This window comes from Panthera tigris, chromosome D3 (genome assembly GCF_018350195.1).
Source record: "Panthera tigris isolate Pti1 chromosome D3, P.tigris_Pti1_mat1.1, whole genome shotgun sequence".
NCBI classification, from domain to species: domain Eukaryota; kingdom Metazoa; phylum Chordata; class Mammalia; order Carnivora; family Felidae; genus Panthera; species Panthera tigris.
Window position 1 is genome coordinate 20,389,576 of NC_056671.1, and position 25,667 is coordinate 20,415,242.

Here is a 25,667-nt window from a genome sequence, read left to right on the forward strand (position 1 = left end):
GTGGTGCTGCTGCCTGCAGCGGGGCCCATGGTGGCAGCAGCAGGAGCATCAGAAGCAGAAGTCACAGGCTGAACCTGAGCAGCTGCTGGGGCCTCGCCCTCCCAGCAGATGAGAAAGAGGTTCTGCTTTCAGTTCTCATGGGCCTGGGACTCTGTGTGAGCCCACGATGCTGTCCCAGGAGGGGCAAGGACCAGAAGCCTTCTCCTCAGCCCTCAGGCCTCAGCCCAGGGAAGATCTGGGAGGCACAGTTGCTAGACCTGGAGCCAAAGAGGGAATCAGGATCCACAATGGATCCAACTATCATAATAGATGAGGATTTAGGGGCAATTAGTGGGAGCTTTTGTTACCAGGACACATAGCGGACACTCCCGATGTGTCCTGACTCAGACAGAGCTGGATTTGTGTCCCTGTTTCTGCTGTGACCTGTCATGGACCCTGTCCTCAGGGCAGCCTGCCTTTGGCACCCAGGAATGTGCTCAGTTTGAGAAAATCACACAGTATATTGATCCCAAAGACAGGCTTCAAGGAGGAATTGCAAACAATGTGGAAAGGCTTTGTAGACTTATTGCTTGTGGAGGGTCTCAGACCCTAATTTGTACAAAACAAACAAGGAAGCACATGACTTGGCCAAAAAGTCAGCCCTGCACAGGAAGTCCCATTGCTGTGGGGACAGCAGGTTTTTGTCTCACTTCCCCACAGGCCTGGAGCACTGTGTCAGCACCTTGAGTAATGTCAGCAGACAGGCAGTAATAATCAGCCTCGTCCTTGGCCTGGAGCCCAGTGATGGTCAAGGAGCCTGTGTTGCCAGACTTGGAGCCAGAAAATCTGTCAGGAACACTTGAGGGTCGTCTGTTATTAGCATAGATGAGGAGTTTAGGGGCCTTTCCTGGAAGCTGTTGGTACCAGTTCACACCAATTCTACCGATGTTGTTGGCACTTCCAGCACAGGAGATGGTGACCGTCTGGCCCAGGGCCCCAGACACTGAGGGCGGCTGAGTCAGCACAGACTGGGCCCAGGAACCTGGAAGGGGAGAGACAAAGAGAGCATGATGCTGGGATCTAGACACCAGAGGAGAATCCAAGGTCCACGTGTCCTCCCCGGACCACTTCCTCTGTTCCCTCATCTAGTTACCTGTGCAGTGGATGAGAAGGGTGAGGAGAAGAGGGAACCAGGCCATGGTGGAGGTCATCACCGACCCTGCCTTCTGTGGATCCACAGCTGAGCAGATCTCTTCTAATCCCTTCCTTTCCCTTTTCATCCTCTGAGAGAGGGAGGGCCCATCCATGCAAATCAGACCAGCAGCTCTCTGACACTTCTCTGACCCTGGGTCAAGTCCCTCTGCCTGAGGATGTCAGGTGGGTTGGACGGGGAGGTGGTCTCTGGGGCCATGCCAGGAGAGGGGAGGTCACAGTTTGGAGTCCTGAGCAGAGGGCACAGGCATTGTCCAGGTGCAGGTCCCAGCTCTAATCATGGCCGACCCTCAGAAGCAGGTGACGACCACCCCCTGGTGTCCAGGCCCAGACACAGCATATGTGACATGGTGAGCAGATCTCATCAGAGTTCCTGCCTTCCCACTGCTCTGTCCACCATCGCCTTTCTTCGGGACAGGCCAGGTGTCCTCTGTGCGGCCTCCCATCCCCTGAGGACACTCTGTGCTCTCCTCTGGCTCCGCATAGTGAGTCTGTCCACAGCGCCCTTGGCTATTATTGACGGGGCAGGACTGACGTGGTGACTCTTGTACAACCACACAGATGAGGATCAGAGCCACAGAGCGACGGGTCCACATTGACACATGGCCAGTTCTGTGCAGGAGGCCGATTTCTTCCCCCTTCCCTGCTTCCTCTCTGGTCTGAGAGTTTTCCTTTCCCAGAAGCTCCCTCAGCACTGAGGACACAGGGAGACCTTTTGTCCAGGTTGTGGGTAGAAGCCTACATTCGTTGTGTGCATTCCTACAGGGTTCCACACTGAACATCTTTGTCAGCTGTCACTCTTGCCACCTCACATCGCATACTGGGGACGATGGAGGTTGGCTTCACCCCTGGGGAGACCCCTGCAAGGAAGCACCTGTTGAGACAACACACATGTCCTTGCTCAAGTGGGGACTCTGCCACACCAGAAGGGACGCAGCTGCTGAGTCTCCCTCAGGAAGTACAGGGCCCAGTCCCCAGTCCCAGGTTCCTTTTAGTGAATGGTCCCCACTGAGGTCCAGTGTAGGGAGACAGGGAAGTCCCACAGCGCCCCATCCTGGCTGAAGGGCACACACCCCACTGTGTCCCACAGCCCTGAGAGCCCAGTGGGTTTCTTCACTTCTGTTTATTCACACATCATTGAGCTGAATCTTGGATAATGTGACCCTATAGTGCTGCCCATGTTCAATGTAGCATTTTTCAGTCTCCAAAGAAGCCCTAGTCCTTAGGATTTGGAGGCATTTACCTCAATTAAATGGTAAGTTGCCAGTTCTTTGCAGAAGATACTCCAGACCTCATGTCCCTCCTCTGGCCTACAATTGAGAATATGTCTATCTTGTGAATATTTGAAAACTCCTGTGCGTTAAAGCAATGGATTCCAGCTACTTTCCATTAAATTGAGTATTATGTTAATCTTCCATATTTTTAGGTAATTTCCTTGGCTTACTACATTAAAACAAAAGGAAATAACAATGAATTTATATCTGATGAAGTCCTATTTAGCAAGTTTCATTTTTTGTTTTTCTTTTTTTGTTTTTTCATGGGTTACCCTGACAGGGTCTTATTTAAACAAATTTATAGAAACCCTACATCCTGAATATTTTCTCCTTTATAATGTTTGTAGCTTCATGTTTTACAGTTATGTCTATAATCCCTTTAGTGATTTTTTAATATATAAAAAGTGAGTTTTAAGTATGATTCATTTCTCTCTCAAGATATCCAATTGTTCTGTGGCCATTTGTCCAAAAGTCCATCCTTTCTCCTCAGAAAGGCTTCTTCTACTTTGTAAAAGAAAAAAATCATTTATCCTTCATTCAGTGGGTCCGTTTCTGGGTTTTATGTTCTGTTACACTGACCAGTGTGTCTATCCTCTATCCATAGCACCCTGACTTGCTAGGACAGGAACTGAATTACACTTTTATACAATGTGGGAAGAACTGGCATATTTACTATAATGAGTCTTCTAATCCATGAACGGAACTTATCTTTCCTTGTTTTAGATCCACTTTTATTACATTTACCAGCATTGTCCAGATTTCAGCACCTGTGGCCTACACTTGTTTTGCGAAATATGCCCCTAAATCATTCATCGAGTGGTTTTAAGGTTTTTTTTTTTTATTTTCACCTGTTTATTGCTAGTATGTATACATATATATGATCTTCTATGTTGATCTTTATTCTAAAATGTTTCCAAAATTATTTATGACTCTTTGAATTTATATATTTGCATACCTAATTGTAGGTTCCTTTGTAGTTTTCCTGTAGGTCATTCTCTCACCTGAAATGGGACAATTGTCTCTTGATCTTTTTCATCTGAATGCCTCTCATTGTTTGTCTTGCCTTATGGTTCTGACAGACACATCCAGTCCTATGTGGAACAGCAGTGTTGAGATAGGACATGGTGGCCTTGCTCCCTACCCGAGGTGGGAAAGCTTTCAGTGCTTCATCTCTGGGTGTGTTCACTGAAGGGAAGGCATTTTATAGTTTTCTTTACCAAATTGAAGATGTACTCTTCCATATTGTGTTCTCAGAAAACTTTTATCACTCTCATTCATATACTCATTCATTCTTTTCCATGAGCACAAATAGGCCTTGAGCTGTGCAGGAAGTGGAAGAGAATTCATCCTACCTGAGAGAGTGAGGAAGACGCTTTCATCGGTCTTTCTTTTTTAATTTTTTTAATGTTTATACATATTTGAGAGAGAGACAGATGGAACACAAGTGGGGGAAGGGCAGAGAGAGAGGGAGACCGAATGGGAAGCAGGCTGGAGGCTCCGAGTTGTCAGCAGAGAGCCTGACATGGGACTTGAACTCAGTAGGCATGAGATCATGACCTGAACCGAAGTCAGATATTTAACTGACGGAGCCACCCAGGGGCCCCTGGGGTGGGCCTCTGCTGTCCCTGATTGCTGGCCAAAACCACATGGATTATTCCATTCTATCCCACATACCTTCGCACCCCAAAAACATCCTGTCCTCTGTGACAAAACTGGCACCCCAGTTAGAGGCCCGTGGTTGTCTGGACCCTCGTTACTGAGCTGTTCCTGATGGCTGCCAGGTGCTGGGTCCACAGCTCTGGGCTCACCCGTGTGCTTCATACACATGCCCACAGCACCCCTTTCTGGCTCCGTTACAGGCGACAAAGCACGTGAAAGGCAATGTGAGTATCGCGCCTGGGGGAAGGGAAAGCCCTCTTGACTCCTGCCACTTCCACGGCCCCTCCTCACTACTAGGGAGATCCCTCAGCTCAGGCCCATCACTGGGCTGCAACCTTCTCACCGCACCCACCCCTCCATTCCCTACAGCAGCCCCCCAGATCCTGACCCTCTCCCCCCCCCCCCCCACCACCCCCCCTCCACCCTCACCCCCCCCCCCCCCACCCCCCCCCCCCCCCCCCCCCCCCCCCCCCCCCCCCCCCATATAGGATTAGGGAGGTAGGAGGGTAGTTTTTAGGTTTGATTTTTTTTTTTTTTTCCCCCCCCCCCACCCACCCCCCCCCGCTCCCCCCCCCCCACCCCCCCCCCCCTCCCCCCCCCCCCCCCCCACCCCCCCACCCCCCCCCCCCTCCCCCCCCCCCCCCCCCCGCCCCCCCCTCCCCCTCCGCCCCCCCCCCCCCCCCCCCCCACCCCCCCCCAGCCCCCCCCCCCCCCCCCCCCCCCCCCCCCCCCCCCCCACCCCCACACACCCCCCCCCCCCCTCATGGTTTACAATTAGGTGGAGGACAGGGTGACCATAGACCTGGCCCCTGAGGAATGATGTGTCCTCTATGCAGCACTGAGACATCATCACAGCACATCAGATTCGGGGGTTTCCTGTCAACCCCTCCAATGTTCCAGGTCCACCTCACTGCCTCACCCTTGTTCACTCTCCAGAAACATCTTATGTGTTGCTATTCATACTTCTTTGTCCTCTTTCTCTCTCAGGACATTTTCAGCAACATGAGGACGTAGATTGTCCCTAGCGCACTCACGCCGAACCTAAGCCCAAGGGTCATGCCTGGCACATACTTGGTGTTCACCAGAGGGTGTGCGGGGACAGATCTCTGTACAGTCGTCTATCCTGATCAGGAACATATGGAATCTGCCTGCTTCCGACCCAACGGGGACTCAATTCCCAGGACAGCCTGCCCCCAGGTGTGCAGTAAATCCTGCCCAACGGAAGAAAATGAGACAATGTTTTGCAGAGTAGGGCTGGGTTTCCGGGCACAATTTGAGAGAACAAGGACACTATTTCTAGACGAAATTCCCTAGCCTTGTCTAAGACTCCACTTTTAGAAGAAACGAAGAAAGAAGCAGCTGTGTCGGCCAAGGGGTGTGAGCTTCACAGGAAGTCCATTGCTGCGGGGACAGCAGGTTTGGGTCTCCCTTCCCCACAGGCCTGGAGCAATGTGAGCTTTGAGACTGTGGTCCCACACTGAGCAGTAATAATCAGCCTCATCCCCAGGCTTGAGCCTAGAGATGTTCAGGGAGGCCACGTTCCCTGACCTGGAGCCTGAGAGTCTGGACGGGACCCCCCAGGCCGAGCACTGCTACCATAGATGACAATGTTGGGGACACTGCCTGGGAGCTGCTGGTACCAGGACACACCTCCAGCCCCAACATTGCTGCTGCTTCCGGTGCAGGAGGTGGTAACAGTCTTATTCACAGGCTAGGACACTGCAGATGGCTGAGTCACCACTGACTGGGCCCAGGACCCTGCAAGTCAGAAGAGAGACACGGGATGAGAGAGAGGGGTCAGTGGACAGGGCCCATACATGGTTCCACAGTCCTCTCGTCTCCAGCCCTGATCCCAGCCTCCAGCCACCTGTGCAGTGAGCCAGCAGTGCGAGCAGGAGAGGAGCCCAGGCCTTGGTGGAGACCCCTGCTCAGCAGTGTGTCCTCAGTGTCCCTCAGCCAGGCTCCTAGAGTCTCTCTTATTGCCTCCAGCAGCCCAAGGGGAGGGAGAGACCCTTCATGCAAACCAGCCCCCTCCCCCTGGCTGGCCAGCCCCAGCCTGAACCCTGAAGCTGACCCTTGTCTGGAAATCTCACCCCAGGAGGGGATGGAGCGAAAGCTGTGGGGCCTGACCTGGGGCTCCCCAAGGGCCTGTGAGCACCCAGAGGCTAAGCCACAGTGAGAACCAGAGCCAGGTGGATTGATTTCTTAATTTCTCTTTCTGCGGCTTCATTATCAGTGTATAGAAATGCAACAGAGTTCTGTACATTGATTTTGTATCCTGTGAGTTTACTGAATTTATTTCTTGGTTCTGACAGTTTTTTGGTAGAATCTTTAGAATTTTATATATACAGGCAGGCTGTTTGGAGAAGTTGGCTGCGTAGGAGGATGCTGGGCTCACCTATCCTGCTGATCACTTAGATTCCACCCAAATCTGCTAAATAACCCATAAAACCACCAGAAGACTAGCAGAATGGACTCTCCAGAGTCAAGTGTACACAAGTGGTCCATGGAAGAGGGTAGGAAGGGTGGAGAGGTGGTGCGCACTACACGGACTGGTGGGAGAGATCCGGGGCAGAGGCGGGGCAGCGCGCCAGGCAAGGCAGAGCCCCCAAGTGTGGCTTGCAAAAGCGGAGGGGCCGGATTCCATGAGTTCGGACAGCCAGCGGGACTTGACATCTGGAATTATAAAAGTCAACAGCCCTGCTCGGGGAGCTGGAGGGCAAAAGGACACCGGGTGGGAGAGGTGTTGAGCTCCAGAAGACAGAGCTCAGCTCCCCGGGGAACAAGGGCGCCCTCCAGTGCCATCTCCCTTTCCCATCCCCGAGCTGAACTCCCAAAGGGAACCAGTTGCCATCACTGAACTTGCATGCACCGCACAAACACCCAACGCTGTGCTTCTGTAGATCCATCCCTTGGACGGGTCTGCCTGCTTCCCTCCTGGTGCTGCAGGGCCCTTCCCACAGGGGACCACCGACAGCAAACTGAGCTGAGCCTGCCCCTCCCTCCCTGGTGCACCTTGCGGATCCACCCTGGCTAATACGCCAGATCCCATACAAGCAGCACCGCAAGCCTGGCAGTGTGCAAGTAGCCCAGACAGGGGCCACACCACTCCACAGCGAGTCCTCCCCAGGCAGAGGGGAAGATAAGGTACACACCAGTCTGACTGTGATGCCAGCGGTTGACTAGGAACAGACATCAGGTGTGACTGCGGCCCCGCTCATCAACACAAGTTACTCCAGACAGTACAGGGGAAGTGCCCTACAGTTCTGTGCCACCCCACAGACTATCCAAAATGATAAAATGGAAGAATTCTCCTCAAAAGAAACTCAAGGAAGGAGCGGCAGCTAACGAATTGATCAAAAACAATTTAAGCAATATCACGGAACATGAATTTAAAATAATAGTCATAAAATTAATCGCAGGGCTTGAGAAAAGGAAAGAGGACAGCAGAGAATCTATTGCTACAGATACCTTGGGACTAAGAAACAGTCATGAGGAGCTAAAAAATGCTATAAATGAGGTGCAAAATAAAATGCAGGCGACCACAGCCCAGATTGAAGAGACAGAGGAGAGAATAGGTGAGCTAGAAGATAAAATTATGGAAAAAGAGGAATCTGAGAAAAAGAGAGATAAAAAAAATCCAGGAGTATGAGGGGAGAATTAGAGAACTAAGTGATGCAATGAAACACAACAATACCCGTATAATAGGAATTCCAGAAGAGGAAGAGAGAGAGAAAGGGGCTGAAGGGGTACTTGAACAAAACATAGCTGAGAACTTCCCTGATCTGGGGAAGGAAAAAGGTATTGAAATCCAAGAGGCACAGAGAACTCCCTTCAGACGTAACTTGAATCGATCTTCTGCACGACGTATCATAGTGAAACTGGCAAAATACAAGGATAAAGACAAAATTCTGAAAGCAGCTAGGGATAAACACGCTCTAACATATAAAGGGAGACCAATAAGACTTGTGACGGATCTATCTACTGAACCTTGGCAGGCCAGAAAGGAATGGCAGGAAATCTTCAATGTGATGAACAGAAAAATTATACAGCTGAGAATCCTTTATCCAGCAAGTCTGTCATTCAGACTAGAAGGAGAGATAAAGGTCTTCCCAAACAAACAAAAGCTGAAGGAATTCATCACCACTAAACCAGCCCTACAAGAGATCCTAAAATTGAAATTGAAGAAGACACAAAGAAATGGAAAAACATTTATTTCGTGCTCATGGATTGGAAAAATAAATACTGTTAAAATGTCAATACTACCCAAAGCAATCTACAGATTCAATACAATCCTAATCAAAAACTGCACCAGCATTCTTTTCAAAGCTAGAATAATCCTAAAATTCATATGGAACTACAAAAGATCCTGAATAGCCAAAGTAATATTGAAGAAGAAAACCAAAGCAGGAGGCATCACAATCCCAGACTTTAGCCTCTACTACGAAGCTACACTCATCAAGACAGTATGGTATTGGTGCAAAAACAGACACATAGATCAATGGAATAGAATAGAGAACCCAGAATTGGACCCACAAATTTATGGCCAACTAATCTTTGACATAGCAGGAAAGAGTATTCAATGGAAAAAAGACAGTCTTTTTAGCAATGGTGTTGGGAGAACTGGACAGCAACATGCAGAAGAATGAAACTAGACCACTTTCTTACACCATACACCAAAATAAACTCAAAATGGATGAAAGACCTAAATGTGACACAGGAAACCATCAAAACCCTAGAGGAGAAAGCAGGCAACAACCTCTTTTACCTCAGCCGCAGCAATTTCTTGCTTAACGCATCTCCAAAGGAAACGGAATTAAAAGCAAAAATGAACTATTGGGACCTCATCAAGATAAAAAGCTTCTGCACTGCAAAAGAAACAATCAATAAAACTTGAAGGCAACCAATGGAATGGGAAAAGGTATTTGCAAATGACATATCAGATAAAGGGCTAGTATCCAAAACCTATAAAGAACTTGTCAAACTCCACACCCCAAAAACAAATAATCTATTGAAAAAAATGGGCAGAAGACACGATTAGACACTTTTCCAAAGAAGACATCCAGATAGCCAACAGACATGAAATGATGCTCAACATCAGTCATCATCAGGGTTATACAAATCAAAGCCACACTGAGATACCACCTCGCACCAGTGAGAGTGGCTAAAATTAACAAATCAGGAAACTATAGATGCTGGCGAGGATGTGGAGAAACGGGAACCCTCTTGAACTGTTGGTGGGAATACAAACTGTTGCAGCTGATCTCGAAAACAAAAAATTAAAAATAGAACTACCCTATGACCCAGCAATAGAACTGCTAGGAATTTACCCAAGGGATATAGAAGTTCTAAGTCATAGGAGCACATGTACTCCAATGTTTATAGCTGTGATTTCAACAATAGCCAAATTAGGGAAAGAGCCAAAATGTCCACCAAATGATGAATGGATAAAGAAGATGTGGTTTATATATACAATGGAATACTACTTGGCAATGAGAAAGAATGAAATCATGCCATTTGCAGTAACATGGATGGAACTGGAAGGTATTATGCTGAGTGAAATAAGTCAGTCAGAGAAGGACAGATATCATGTTTTCACTCATATGTGGATCTTGAGAAACTTAACAGAAGTCCATGAGAGAAGGGAAGGGGAAAAAATAGTTACAGTGAGGGAGGGTTTGCCTCTGTATTTAAGAGAACAAATTGAGAGTGGATGGGGGTGGGGAAGAGGGGAAAATGGGTGAAGGGTATTGAAGAGGGCACTTGTTGGAATGAGCCCTGGGTGGTGTATGTAAGCCAATTTGACAATAAATTATAGTAATAAAAAACCCAAAACAAAAACCCCAAATCCTACAGGACAAAACAGGCAGCAACCTCTTTGATCTTGGCCACAGCAACTTCCTACTAGACATGTCTCTGGAGGCAATAAAAGCAAACATGAACTATTGGGACTTCAAGGTAAAAAGCTTTTGCATGGTGAAGGAAACAATCGACAAAACTAAAAGGCAACCGACAGAATGGGAGAAGATATTTGCAAATGACATATCAGATAAAGGGTTAATATCCAAAATCTATAAAGAACTTATCAAACTCAACATCTCCCAAAAATAATCCAATGAAGAAATGGGCAGAAGACATAAATAGACAGTTTTCCAAAGAAGACATCCAGGTGGTTGACAGACACATGAAAAGATGCTCAACATCCCTCATCATCAGAGAAATACAAATCAAAACCACAATGAGATACCACCTCACAACTGTCAGAATGGCTAAATACAACAGGTGTTGGTGAGCATGTGTAGAAGGGGAACACTTTTGCACTGTTGGTGGGATTGCAGACTGGTGCAGCCACTCTGGAAAACAGTAGGGAGACTCCTCAAAAAATTACAAATAGAGTTACCCTATGGCCCAGCAATTGCACTACTAAGTATTTATCCAAAAGATACAAAAACTGCTGATTTGAAGGGGCATATGCACCTTGGTGTTTATAGAAGAACTATCAACAATCAACAAAGTATGAAAAAAGCCCAGATGTCCATCGACTGATGAATGATTAAAGAAGATGTGGTATCTATATATACAATGGAATACTACTCAGCAATCACAAAGAATGAAATCTTGTCATTTACAACAATGTGAATGGAACCAGTGTGTATTATGCTAAGTGAGATAGAGAAAGACTGATTTCACTCATATGTGGAATTTAAGTAACAGAACAGATGAACATTGGGAAGGGAAGCAAAAATAAGATAAAAACAGAGAGGGAAGAAAACCGTAAAAGACTCTTAAATACATCATAAAAACTAAGAGTTGCTGGAGGAGAGGTATGTGGGGGGATGGGCTAAATGGCTGATGGGCGTTAGGAAGGGCACTTGTTGGGATGAGCACTGAGTGTTATATGTAAGTGATGAATCACTGGGTTCTACCCCTGAAGCCAACACTACACTGCATGTTAACTAATTGAGTTTAAGTAAATAAAAAATTTTAAAAAGGTTGTTTGAGTTTTCCTTACAGGGAGACTAATGTTGCTGTATTATGAGAGTGTCCTGTTACATCCCATAACCCCCTGCACAGGTCCTGAGATTTGATGTCTGCATTTGTCATGAGACTAAAATGCTTTCAACCAAAACGTGTCTACTGTTCATGCTTCTCAGGCTGGGTTTTCACTTACCCTTTACAGTTACCCTGGGAATTCATTATTTCTTCTGTCTCTCTGACATACATATGATTCATTTTCCTTTTTATTAGTCCAGATTTATAATTGTTCTCGGCATGAGGACCGGTATAAACCATTACACTGTACAAGGGCCCTCTGTCGTCTTAGAATTTCTCCATTTCTACATGAGAGGGCCTCCAGGATAAGGTACCCAACCCATATTTAGCCTTAATCATGTTTATTTGGTAAATGCCCTAGGGATTGACCTTAAAAAGAAAACAGCATTTTATATATTTCTTTTCTGTAATCTCAAGGCCTTCTATGAAATTGAAGAATGGGTTCATAGGCTCTGTTCTCTAAAATATTCATACACAATTGACCATCACTCCAACCAAAGAGTCAGGGGAAAACCAAAGAGAGAAAAGAATTCTGACACATGCAATTAAACCTTAGTGGTCTCACCTTAGCCAATTAGATCTGCAGCAATCTCATTTCAAATAAGGTTACATCCTGAAATATAAGATTTGGGGGAACTTTTTATCATATGAATTGGTAGAGACACAGTTTAACCCATAACAATTTATTCAGATTTTCTTAGTTTTTACCTAATGTTCTTCTTCTGTTCTAAGATCCAGTTCAAGGATTCTTTGTGATGTTTAGTCATGATGTTTCCTTAAGCTTCTCTTACTGTGAAACTTTCTTAGACTCTCCTTCTTTTTTGTACCTTTGTCCATACTTACTGAGTGGGGATTATGCCTGACATCCTTCAGGGCCAAGTATTTACACTTGTTCCTTGAAATATCTGCATGGGAATATGTCTCTTCTCCTTCCATTTATTCATTTATACAATCAGTTAACAATATGGATCATGGACAGATATTTTAGACTTTGAGTTTTAACCCCATACTATTACATTTATTTGGTTGCTCAAATCTTTCCAGTTTTGCCCAATGGGAGCCCTTTAATTTGGCTCATGAGGTCCTTGACACACCCTGTCATTGTGTGTGTGTGTGGGGGGGGGGGGCGCACACACGCACACACACTTGCATGTATGTGGTGGGTGTGCACTGATGTGCTTGTGTTTGTTTTGAAGGATTCTTCACTTTCTGACACTACAGTGTACTCTATGCTCATCCTGTGTAATTCCTGACTAGGAATTAAGCACTTCTCCAAAGAAGCCTACATCTCTTCCCTGGAGAACAGTATTAGAAAGCAGTATGTGGGAAAATGCATCTCATGCCTATGAGGCATCATTGCTTCCAGTCTTGTTCAGATGACAAAGGCATATATATGAGTACACTAACCCAACAATGTGCACATATTGGTGACTATTTCCATATTACACATGATTCCAAACTGCCGTCTCCAGCTCTAATCCATGACCACACACTTCACTTAAGTCTCTTCCCTTGGTTATAGCTGTGACTTTCCATTCCTAAAGTGAGCAATCTGGCCCCACCACCACCATTTACCTGCTTGTTCCGTTCCAGTACATAGTGCAGCCAATTCAAAATAATCTACCTGTTCCCCCATGGGATACCACCTTATCTACTAGAGTTCAGAACTTGCATGCAGTTTCTTACATCTTTACATGTAGAGGCTCCACCCATTTTCAAAGTCACACAGCTCAGCAGCTTTCTCCCAACCCCTGCACTGAGGTGGGTTCACGCATTTGCCTTGGAAGTCAATAGAATTGTCACATTCTGCATTCCATCATGGGCCCCAACTCTCCTAAATTAGTTTTTTGCATGTGCACTCTAAGGTTCTGCCATGTGGCTGTACAGTTTTCAATGAGTTCTGGCAATGCCATAGTGTCATTTCAGTGTCATTATACTAACATATAGAATGATTGTATTGCTGGGAAACATTTTCCTCTCTTCATATGATCAACTTTTTTTCTACTTTCAGTCCCCCAGAAACCACAAATGTTTATACTCTCGAGAGTTTTGCCCTTTCCAGTATGTGCTATAACTCTAATCGTCCTGTGAGTCATATCCCATTTTATAAATGTACCACCTATTTGGTGGCATCTTAGTTGGTTGCAGGTTTGAGTGATTAGAGATAAACCTGGAAAAAACATCCATGTGCAGATTTCTGGTTGCTTTCAATTTTTAGTGTTTAGGAATGAAACTGCTATAGACGTTCACATGCAGTTTTTTTCCTATGGACAAAATTTTTTGGGTTTATTTTTATAATTTTGTAATTTTAAGTTGGCATCTATTTCTCAAATCAGGAACTAAGACAAAAACTAACCAGCACCATTTATAACCAATTGGGTAAAATATCATATGCAAACAAGACTGACTTTTTCTTCAAGAAGAGCATGGGTGTAACTGAGGTCCCATGATAAGTTCAGAGGCAAAATAAAATGTTTCATTTATTTAAAAAAAAAAAAAGAAAAAATAATATGATCCAGCCTAGAAGCAAAATACCCCAGAAAACAAAAAACAAAACAAAAACATCTGTTTCATGAAGACTCTTTGTCTAAGAATGGTCTGCTCAGAGTGAATTTGAGAACAGAAGGGACAGGAAGAGCCTCAGTCACACGAGGTGTCGCTGGATGGACCTGGGCCCAGAGTATCAGCAAAGGAATAAGGAGCATCACAGGCCTAGCTGAGCAGGCGACTGCTGGTCTGTTCCCTCTCTTTACAGATGAGAAAGCAGGTTTTTGTCTCACTTCCCCACAGGCCTGGACCACTGTGCGAGCACTGCTGTCCCACGATGAGCAGTAATAATCGGCCTCGTCCTCAGCCTGGAGCCCAGTGATGGTCAGGGTGCCTGTGTTGCCAGACCTGGAGCCGGAGAATCGATCTGGGACCCCGGAGGGTCGATTGTTATTACTATAGATGATGGTTTTGGGGGCCATTCCTGGGAATTGTTGGTGCCAGTTCACACCATAACCACCAATATCAGAGCTGCTTCCAGCGCAGGAGATGGTGACCCTCTGGCCCAGAGAACCAGACACTGAGGGCGGCTGAGTCAACCTAGACTGGGCCCAGGACACTGTAAAGGGGGAGAGACACAGAGAAGGTGATGCTGGTATAGAGACAGGAGGAAGAAGCAGGGCCCATTTTGTCCTCCCAGGAAAGTGTGTCCCTTTCCCCTGTCCCCACATCAGTCACCTGTGCAGTGAGCGAGGAGGATGAGGAGGAGAGGAGACCAGGCCATGGTGGAGGTTATCGCGGATCCTTCCTTCCTTCTGCAGGCCCACAGCTGAGCAGACCTCCCCTAATGTCTCCCTTCCCCTCTTGATCCTCGGAGAGAGGGAGGGTCCATCCATGCAAATGAGAACCTGAGCTCTAGATCCCTCGCTGGGCGTGGTCAGGTCCCTGGGCCATCAGTGAGGTCACAGCTGTGAGCCCTGAGCAGAAAGCACAGGCAGTGCCAGGTGCCAGGTCCCAGCTCTGATCACCCCTGACTCCTCTGAAACTGGCCTTGAGCTCCCCCTAATGTCCAGACACAGACACACCATTGTGTGACATGGTGATGACCAGAGCTCATCAGAGACAGCTCTTGCCTCCTCACTGCTCTGTCCACTGGTTCCTGCATTAGGACCAAGTCAAGTGTCCCCTTATATGTCTTCCCATCATCTGAAGGCAGACTCTATGCTCTACTCAGATTCTTCAGGGTGAGTCTGTCCATGTCTCTCTTGGCTATTCATGGGTCTGGCCTTATGAAGTGTCTCTACACAAACTCTTCTTAGATCAGGTTCAAGTCCAAAGCACTGACAGGTCCCCATGGACACATGGCCTCTTTTGTGCAGGTCACTGCATCTTTCCTCTTATGTGATTCCTCCCTGGTTTCCAGGATTTCCTTCCTCTGAGGTTCCTGCAGCACTGAGGAGATGGGGAGAGATTCTCTCCAGGTTGTGCATAGAAGTCCTAGTGCCCATGCATAGAGGGGTTACTCACTGAACATCTTTGTAATCCATTATGATTTCCACCTGCTTAAAACAACAGTTCTGCATACATTGTGGGCAGTGATTCCCTCCTAGGATCTGTTCTCCCAGCGCACACACAGTCTGCAGGAGCCCTGCCATGTGAGGCTGTGTGTGGCACTGACCTCAGAGCACAAAGAACAAACCTGTAGGAAGTTCTAGGAGAAAATGAATAACAATTGCAGATGCTCTGACAAGGATCCGGTGACAGAGATTATGTATTAGTCACCACTTAGCCAAACCTGCATATAAATGGGTGTGTCCTTTTACATAAAATTCATCTCATTAAGATTGATTTAATTTCGATGCTGATGTCATTGAGAAGATGCAGGTAAAATCATTAGTGTATTTTTCCCAGGTCTGTGCTTACTCCAGAGAGAATATGGATGGAGATTGTGGTTAAAATCAAGGATGGAAAAACAATGGAATAGGAATGCCTTCTGTTTTCAGGTGAATAGGAGTCTATAAAATTTTACTAAAGTAGTTTGATTTTTTATTCATTTCTTCTTATTTTTTTTTTAGTCATGAGTTTTATTATCATGGGTCTGATTTAGCAGGATGGAAAGCCCAACATGGTATCCAGTGAAACCCTATAAGGGGCCTGTTCCTTTGAATCTCAGAGCCATCTCGGTGATGGAATTATTAAACACTGAGAGAGGTTCCAGGACAAAACTATTTGGGGTCAGAATTGTCTCTGGGGTGTGCAAAGTTGTATCCCTGTGCCTTGTGTCCAGCATATTCAGGACAGAGCAAGTACTCATTCATCCACCCATGACTAAAAGAATGAATTTTTGTTACCCAAGGCCACCTGGACCCAGAAGTTCCAGGTCATTCAAAGAACCCACATGTGAGTGGTGGAGAGGTGGAGATAAGGGGACTGTGTCCCTGAGGTCACAAGCCTTGTGGCTCTGGGTTGGAACAGTAGAGTTTGCTGTAAAAGTCCACCGTGTCTGGAGGTGTCGCTGAGGGAGTATCAGCCCAGCCCTGACAGCAGGGGGAGATTGTGTGTCACTTCCCTATGGCCTTGGCCTCATGACAGCAGCATTCAGGCTGCTGCTCTCGGAATCAATGTACCACACAGCCCCTCAGGTGCAGATTGGAGTCCAGAGATGGTTGTGGACTGAGCTTCCCATGGGGACAGAGACCTGCTATAGGTTTCCTGATATCGGCCTTGTCCCGGGAGAGCTGGTGTTTAGAGCACATCCTGGCTACCTGGTGACAGGACCCCAGTTACACTCACTATTCCTGGGGTTTTCTGCTAATGGGGATTCTGCCTCCCAGTTACTGAGATCCTGAGGATGGCTGGGTGAGCATAGGTTGTCCCTGACTTCTGGAGGGACAAAGAGGCCTAGAAACTGAAGAATCAAAAATAGTAGACACTCAGAGAGAGGGAAGATCCTTGTGTGTCTATGAGTGTGTGTGTGTGTGTGTGTGTGTGTGTGTGTGTTTCTGTGTGACCAAAAATGAGGCCAACTGGCCCTCAGTTCTTCTTGTGGCTTCCTCACACTGTGAAAGATGGTTCTCCATAAAAATCTATCCACAGGTGTCTCCTGGGATTGAGTAGGAGACAGAGATGGGCTAAAGCCTGTGATATAAGGGACAAGAGGAGAATGTTTCCATGGGGGATCTACTGTCCAGATAGTTCTTAAGAAAGAGATTCTGGGGCATAAGAAAAATGATTATATATTTTGACGTTTGCAGGAAGTCTCTGGAAGAGAATCACACCCCCTGAAAGGCTAAGGGAGCCCTACTGTCATCTAGTTTTTAATAGTTCAACTATTATCACAACCAATTTTTTTCTTGACACCTTGGTGTCAAGGTGACCAGGCAGGAGGCAGGGGGGGAGAGATAGCACCCCCTCCTGTCCAGGGTGAAGGTGAGTGGGAGGGTTTTTGGAATAGGAAAGAAACTGCATTTTCTCTTTCCCTTTCCCTGCTGATTTCTTCACTTCCTTATACCCCTTGTCCCTCCTCACTTACATCAAGTCATGGGTCACCATTATCCCCATACTCCATCCCTCATCACCCACCAAGGATTAGTCTCCTCACCTCACTAGCCCCCTCCCCACGCCCATGGAATCCACCAGGATGCTTCTTCTCCCCCTAAATCTGCCAGCTGACTGTGGCTGCAGGTGCACACGCCATGCTGACGGCTCCCACTATGGATTTATGAAACTCCCTCCAGGGTGTCCCTAGTTCAGACACTCCATGACCTTTCATTTCTCACATTCCTTTCTGTAATCCATTGTTATGTCTTTCCCTGTCTGCAATACATAGTCAGATTTTCCTCAATTTCTTTGTAGTTAGAAAATATCTTCCATTCAGACTCCACACTGGAAAACAGAAAGTAGAAAGTAAGTTATATGGCATCACCTACTAACTGTTGATGTACTCAGTTGGTTTTCTCATTCAAGACCAAAAAAAATGTTCAATTTGTTTTTCCAATTTGCTTTCATATTTTTCAGGGAGTTTGCAATTATTTTTTAAAACAGATTGCACATGTCTCAAGATGTTTACTTGGCACGTTTACCTTTTTGGTAATACCATTAGAATCACTTTCATTATCTTTAATTTATGAAGAAGTATAATTCTTCTTTAAAATGATTAAAATAAGTAATACAAGTTTTATTTTATACATTTCTAATGGTTTTACTGAATTATTTTATCAGTAAAATATTTTTAAAGTACCCTGAACTCACTATGTAATATATTTCTTCTCTCAAATAAAAACCCTGGGGTCCCTGGTTTGCTCAGTCAGTTAAGCATCTGACCCTTGATTTCAGCTCAGGTCATGATCTCACAGTTCCTGGATCTGGTTCGGAGCTGACAGTGTGGAACCTGCTTGGGATTCTCTCTCTCCCTCAATCTCTGCCCCTCCCCCTCAGAATAAATAAATAAAATTAAAAAAAAAACTCGACTCCTTCTCATTACACTTTACTTCTCATTTTAGTTAGATTCGTTTTGTATTAGTAAGAAATTGAAGAGAAATATTAAGTAGTATTGGCCATAGCAATATTCTTTGATAATTTTTTACCCTTTATGTCAATGTTAGATATAAGATAAAAAATGAAATAAAAAAATTTATTTTTTATCTGCATCCAATTTTCCAAGAAGTATTCTTTTTGTTAGTGTTTGTTTATATTAAAAATATGGAAAATTTCGGTGTTAAGGTAATATCCAGCTAATGGTAATATTCCTGTTAACAGTATGTGCCACAGCCGCCAACACTGATGTCATTGGTTCAGTGTGCAGGTGAGTCTGGTGATGATTCCAGGGATTCCGAGAGGGAGGGTGGCTGGGACAGAGAATCTGCAAACACCGGCATATCAGAATGCAGAGAAGGGACAATTTGCAGCTGTTTGGAACTCGAGCCAAAGGCATTTGTCTCAGGCTAGGGGGCTTCCCTGAGGCCCTGAGGGCTGTCTCTACTTATGCAGTGACAGTGGAGCACGAGGAGGACAGGGGTCCAGACCATGGTGACACAGCCTCTTCTTAGGCCACAGAGCTGGGGCTGGGCTGCCTCTGGCTTCTTTTATCCCCTCCCCATGGAACTCACACAGGTGGGGCTTCTCATGCACATGTGACCCATCCCTGCCTCTCCTTGTATGCACACGCAGGGTCTGGAGCCTTTGGACAGGGAGCCTATCTGATGTTCTAGTTTTCCCCATGACTGGGCCTGGAGGAAGCAATTGTTGAGACCACACACAGGTCCATGTACAGGGGACTCAGCCAGGCTCAGAGAAGGCATGCTTACCCAGTCCCCTTAGGCAGCCAGGGCCAGGCCCTGAGGCCTCCTGTCAGCTGGGACCCCTGTCCTACAGAAACCCCCAGACATGGTCTCACATCGCCCCCGCTGGTCTCCACGAGAACCCCTCCTTCGTTCCCTTTGTGCTCAAATCTCTTTTTCTCCTGCTTCCCTGATGCTTGTGTTCCCATCAAATGAGAGTGGCCTTCCAGGAAGGACAGAGATGCCACGCTGGTGTGCTGTCCCTGATAATGCATCCTCTGTGGATGGGAGTCAAGGGGAAGGACACAGGCAGTCCTGACCCGGGAAAGCCTGTGAACTGCTGTGGAGCTGAGGACAAGACACAGGGAACAGAGAACAGAAGGGATCTGTCCCCGGGAGGGGCTCAGAGGAGGTGGGCTGACTCTGGGGGCAGAGTGTGGACAGGAGCTCACTTAGGGGACACACACCTTCACTGAGGAGGACACACATTGTGGGAATGTGAGGCCTTTCTGGAGCAGGACAGACAGGACTCAGCAAACCCTGATGCGGCTGCTGCAGGTGTGGGGATAGAATAGGACCTGGGCAGGGCAGGGACCACTACGGCGCCATCCTGTGACCTCCACTCCCTGTGCTGGGAGACTTTTAATACCAGCTATGCCTGTCATCAGTGCTGCTTATTAGAGATATAGCTCTGAGGGAAGTTCCAGGACAGAACTGGAGACAGGGATATCTGGAAGGGGACACTGGGCAGAGGAGCAGCTGGAGGAAGATGGCAGCAGAGGAAACAGGGAAGGGAGAAATGGCACAAGTCCCCGGATAGGGCATAGGGAGATGACTGACTGGGCCCTGGACTATGGGAGAGGGAGGGATGGTCCAGAGTGTCAGGTGGATGGATCGTGATACTACAGAGATAGGGGTGCCCCGAATGTCACAGGTGAGGTCAGGTGGGAGAGCAGGTGGAGGGCAGGTGATGGGTCTGCTGTCCCTGTGTCACATTGAAACCATGATGTGAAGTGTGGAGAGGTGTAGAAATGTCACAGACAATCAAGGCTGCAGGAATGCCTTTCCTCCCCTATAGGAAGAATGCAGTTGTTACAGCAACTGCCTACGTGAGAGCTTTGTCTTCATCATTCATTCATCCATTCAATCACTCACTCATTCATTCTTTAAGCAAATATATATGGAATGTCCACATGTGTCAGACTGGAAGTATAATGGGGACAAGGACAGGGTCTAGGTCACGACGGCAGGAGGAACTGATGGTTGAGCATGATGGCGATGGTCCCATGGCTACTCCAGGGTCTGAGGACTTCACTGTGTCCCCCAGAGGTGCTGAGGGCTAAGATGTGTGAGTCTCCCACGGAGTCTTCCCTCCCAGGCATGCAGCTTGGGGCAGAGGTAGTTGTCTCTGTGCCTGCAAGGACCTGCAGGTTTACAAGGCTCTCTCATTCCCTGAGACACCTCAGCTTTGACCTGTTTGGGGTCCAGGTGCAAGAGGAGGCAAAGGGAGGAGGTCACAGTTCCAGTCCTGAGGACACCGCCATGCACTGAGCTCTGAAAACTTCAGACTCTGTGCTCCACTATTGATAGAATCCTGGTGGCACTGAAAACCTCTCCTTTCTCCCCATCAATGGTTTTGGGGAACAGACTGTTTTGTTCAGCCCCTGCAAGTGTTTTTTCCCTTTTTCTTTGTCTCCAGCTACTTTTGCGGGGGGACTGCTTTTCTTGCACGATCCTGATGCACTGCACTCCCCCCACCTCCTTCTCTTTCTCTTTCTGTCTTCCCTCAGCGAAAATGGCTCCGTACCCTCTGCAGATTTTCTCTCCCCCAGATGACTGCTCTGCATCGCATACCTGTACAGTTCTGTGGCTCAAGTTGCACAGATTGTTGCCTTAACCCTCAGATCAATTTCCTAAGTGTTCAAAATAGCTTGGTGCTGATGTAGCTGCATTTCAGGGATATGGCAAGCTCAGGGTCTCCATGCTGCTCTGCCAACCTAACTCCTCCTCCCCCAAATCAGGTTTTTATTTAGTCTTTTGAAGATGCATTTTTAAATGCTTATTTATTTTTGAGAGAGAGAGAGAGAAGAGAAGGGGAGGGGCAGAGAGAGACAGAGACTTAGAATCTGAAGCAGGCTCCAGGCTCTGAGTGGTCAGGACAGAGGCTGATGAGGGGCTCGAACTCACAAGCTCTGAGATGATGACCTGAGCCGAAGTCAGACACTTAACCGATTGAGCCACCCAGGTGCTCCGACAATCAGGATTTTGATAAGAAAATAGAACAATCCACTTACTAACCTTTACATGAAAGTGGATAATACACAAAAATGCAAAGGAGAAATGACACGTGGACAAAAATCAAAAACGAAAAAAAATAATACTCTTAACCTCTCTTAATAATAAATAAAAGCATACTTTACTAGGAAATAGAAATGGTTTCATTTAAAAAATAAACAAATTTCGGGGCGCCTGGGTGGCGCAGTCGGTTACGCGTCCGACTTCAGCCAGGTCACGATCTCGCGGTCCGTGAGTTCGAGCCCCGCGTCAGGCTCTGGGCTGATGGCTCGGAGCCTGGAGCCTGTTTCCGATTCTGCATCTCCCTCTCTCTCTGCCCCTCCCCCGTTCATGCTCTGTCTCTCTCTGTCCCAAAAATAAATAAAAAACGTTGAAAAAAACTTTAAAAAAAAAAAAAAAAAATAAAAAAAAAAAATAAACAAATTTCCAAAAATAAAAGCAGACCAATTTCCTTAGAAAAAGAATAGATAATTTACTAGGAACTTTTCCACAAAAAGGCATAAGATGTGATTAACTTCACCAAAAACCACTAGCAATCTTCAGAGATCATAATTTCATTTGCTTGCTTCATATATATATATATATATGAAGCATATATATATATATACATATGCATATAAGCATAACATATATGAAGCATATATATATATATATATGAAGCATATATATATTTAAATCATCAAAAACAATGGAAAACTTAAATTCTTATGGAAAGAAATATACAGTGATACAAACACTTGGCACATAAAATACAGAAAAAGGAAAATTGTGGAATATTATGAAATATTGACATAAATATTCTAAATAAAATATCAATAGTGGGATACCCTTGTCAGACTAAAATAGTCATACTATGACCACATGTGAGTTTTGCAAATATGGAGTGGGATTACATATGGGTGATTCCTCTAAGGTAAGACAACAAATTAGTAAATCAACAGATGAAAATCACGTGATCTCTCTGGACTGTGAAAAGTCATTTGCATAATTGAAAACAAAGTTTTTAAAAATTATTTTATTTATTTTTTAAAATTTGCATCCAAGTTAGTTGGCATATAATGCAATAATGATTTCAGGAGTAGAATCCAGTGATTCATCTCCTACACATAACACCCATAGCTCAACCCAAGTGTCCTCCTTAATGCCCCCTTGCCCATTTAGCCCATCCTCCCAATAACAACCACTCCAGCAACCTTCAGTTTATTCTCTGTATTATAAGAGTCCCTTATGTTTTGTCCCCCTCCCTGTTTTTATATTATTTTTACTTCCTTTCCCTTCTGTTCATCTATTTTGTATCTTAAATTCCACACATGAGTGAGGTCATATGATATTTGTCTTTCTCTGACTAACTAATTTTGCTCAGCATAATACCCTCTAGTTCCATCCACATTATTGCAAATGGCAAGATTTCATTCTTTTTGATTGCTGAGTAATACTTCATTGTATATATGTACCACATCTTAATCCATTCATCTGTTGATAGACATTTGGGCTCTTTCCTTACTTTGGCTATTGTCAATAGTGCTTCTATAAACATTGGGGTGCATGTACCCCTTCAAAACAGCACCCCTGTACCCTTTGGATAAATACATAGTATTGCAATTGCTAGGTCGTAGCGTAGTTCTATTTCTAATTTTTTGAGGAACCTCCATACTGTTTTCCAGAGTGGCTACACCTGTTTGCATTCCCACCAGCAATGCTAAAGTGTTCCTCTTTCTCCCCATCCTCACCAACATCTGTCTTTGCCTGAGTTTTTATTTTAGCCATTATGACAGGTGTGAGGTGGTAGCTCATTGTGATTTTGACTTGTATTTCCCTGATGATGAGTCATGTTGAACATTTTTTTTCATGTGTCGGTTGGCCATCTGGATGTCTTCTTTGGAAAAATGTCTATTCATGTCATTTCTTCACTGGATTATTTGCTTTTTGGGTGTTGAGTTTGACAAGTTCTTTATAGATTTTTGATACTAACACTTTATCTTTTATGTCATTTGCAAATATCTTTTCCCATTCGTAGGTTGCCTTTTAGTTTTGTTGATTGATTCCTTCGCTGTGCAGAAGCTTTTCATCTTGATGAAGTCCCAATAGTTCATTTTTGCTTTTGTTTCCCTTGCCTCTGGAGACATATTGAGTAAGATGTTGCTGCAGTGGAGGTCAAAGAGGTTTTTGTCTGCTACTTCCTCTAGGATTTTGAAGGCTTCCTGTCTTATGTTTAGGTCTTTCATCCATTTTGAGTTTATTTTTGTGTATGATGTGAGAAAGTCGTCCAGGTTCATTCTTCTGCATGCCATTGTCCAGTTTTCCCAACACGATTTGCTGAAGAGACTGTCTATTCCATTGGATATTTTTTCCTACTTTGTCAAAGATTAATTGGCCATACGTTTGTGGGTCCTTTTGTGGGTTGTCTATTCTGTTCCATTGATCTGAATGTCTGTTTTTGTGCCAGTACCATACTGTCTTGATGATTACAGCTCTGTAACACATCTTGAGGTCTGAAATTATGATGCCTCCAGCTTTGATTTTCTTTTTCAGGATTGTTTTGGCTCTTCAGGGTCTTTTCTAGTTCCTCACAATTTTTAGGATTTGTTCGTTCTAGCTCTGTGAAGAATGCTGGTGTTATTTTGATAGAGATTTCATTGAATATGTAGATTGCTTTGGGTAGTATTAACATTTTAGCAATATTTCTTATTCCAATACATAAGCATGGGATATTTTTCAATTTTTTTGCGTCTTCTTCAATTTCTTTCATAAGCTTTCTATAGTTTTCAGTGTGTAGATTTTCACCTCTTTGGTTAGGTTTATTCCTAGGTATTTTATGGGTTTTGGTGCAGGTGTAAATGGGTTTTATACTTTGACTTCTCTTTCTGTTGTTCATTATTGGTGTATAGAAATGCAACCGATTTTTGCGCATTGATTTTATATCCAGCAACTTTGCTGAATTCATGGATCCGTTCTAGCAGTTTTTTGGGGGAATATTTTGGATTTTCCATATAGAGTGTCATGTCATCTGTGAAGAGTGAAAGGTTGACTTCCTCCCTGCATATTTGGATGCCTTTTGTGTCTTTGTGTTGTCTGATTGCTGAGGCTAGGACTTCCAATACTATGTTAAACAACAGTGGTGAGAGTGGACACCTCTGTTGTGTTCCTGACCTTAGGGGGGAAGCTCTCACTTTTTCCCCATTGAGGATGATATTAGCAGTGGGTCTTTCATATTTGGCTTTTATGATATTGAGGTATTATCCTTCTATCCCTACTTTCTTGAGGGTTTTTATCAAGAAAGGATGCTGCATTTTGTCAAATGCTTTCTCTGCATCTATTGAGAGGATCATGTGGTTCTTGTCCTTTCTTTTATTAATGTGATGTATAACATTGATTGATTTGCAGATATTGAATCAGTCCTGCATGTTAGGTATAAATACCACTTGATTGTGATGAATAATTCTTTTAATGCATTGTTGGATTGGTTGGTTAGTATCTTGTTGAGAATTTTTGCATCCATTTTCATCAGGGAAATTGGACTATAGTTCTCCTTTTTAGTGGAGTCTTTGTCTGGTTTTGGAATCAAGGTAATTCTGGCCTCATGGAATGAATTTTGAAGTTTTTCTTCCATTTCTATTTTTTAGTACAGCTTCAAAAGAATAGGAGTTACCTCTTCTTTAACTGTTTGGTAGAATTTTCCTGGAAAGCCATCCAGCCCTGGAGTCTTGTTTTTTGGGAGGTTCTTTATTACTAATTCAATTTCTTTACCGGTTATGGGTCTGTTCAAATAATCTATTTCTTCCTGTTTCAGTTTTGGTAGTTTATATGTTTCTAGGAATTTGTCCATTTCTTCCAGATTGCCCAGTTGTTGACATACAATTGCTCATAATATTCTTCTTCTTCTTCTTCTTTTTTTTTTTTTATTTCTACAGTGTTGGTTGTGACTTCTCTTTCATTTCTGATTTTATTTATTTGGGTCCTTTCCTTTTTCTTTTTGATCAAACTGGTTAGGGGTTTATCAATTCTGTTAATAATTTTAAAGAACCAGCTCCTGTTTTTATTGATCTGTTCTACTATTTTTTTGATTTCCATAACATTGATTTCTGCTCTAATCTTTATTATTTCATGTCTTCTGCTGGTTTGGGGTTTTATTTACTGTTCTTTTTCCAGCTCCTTAAGGTGTAAGGTTAGGTTGTGTATCTGAGACCTTTCTTCCTTCTTTAGGAAGGCATGGATTGCTATATACTTCCCTCTTATGACTGCCTTTGCTGCATCCTAGAGGTTTTGGGCTGTCAGATTATCATTTTCATTGGCTTCCATGTACTTTTTAATTTCCTATTTAACTTCTTGGTTAACCCATTCATTCTTTAGTAGGGTGTTCTATAATTTGCAAGTATTCATTGTCTTTCCAAATTTTTTCGTGTGTTTGATTTCGAGTTTCATAGCATTG

General features: G+C 44.8%; 1 protein-coding gene and 1 gene segment (V, D, J or C); both read right to left on the reverse strand.

Annotated features, from left to right (window-relative positions):
- LOC102968706 (immunoglobulin lambda-1 light chain) overlaps positions 1–1,224 on the reverse strand; it is a 718,086-nt gene extending 716,862 nt beyond the window's left edge. The window contains exon 1 of the mRNA XM_042962213.1: positions 1,133–1,224. Within this exon, the coding sequence (XP_042818147.1) occupies positions 1,133–1,190 (58 nt within the window). The 5' untranslated portion in view covers positions 1,191–1,224. The remainder of the gene's footprint in view (positions 1–1,132) is intronic.
- Positions 1–25,667, reverse strand: part of LOC122232563 — a 1,057,381-nt gene that overhangs the window by 698,853 nt on the left and 332,861 nt on the right.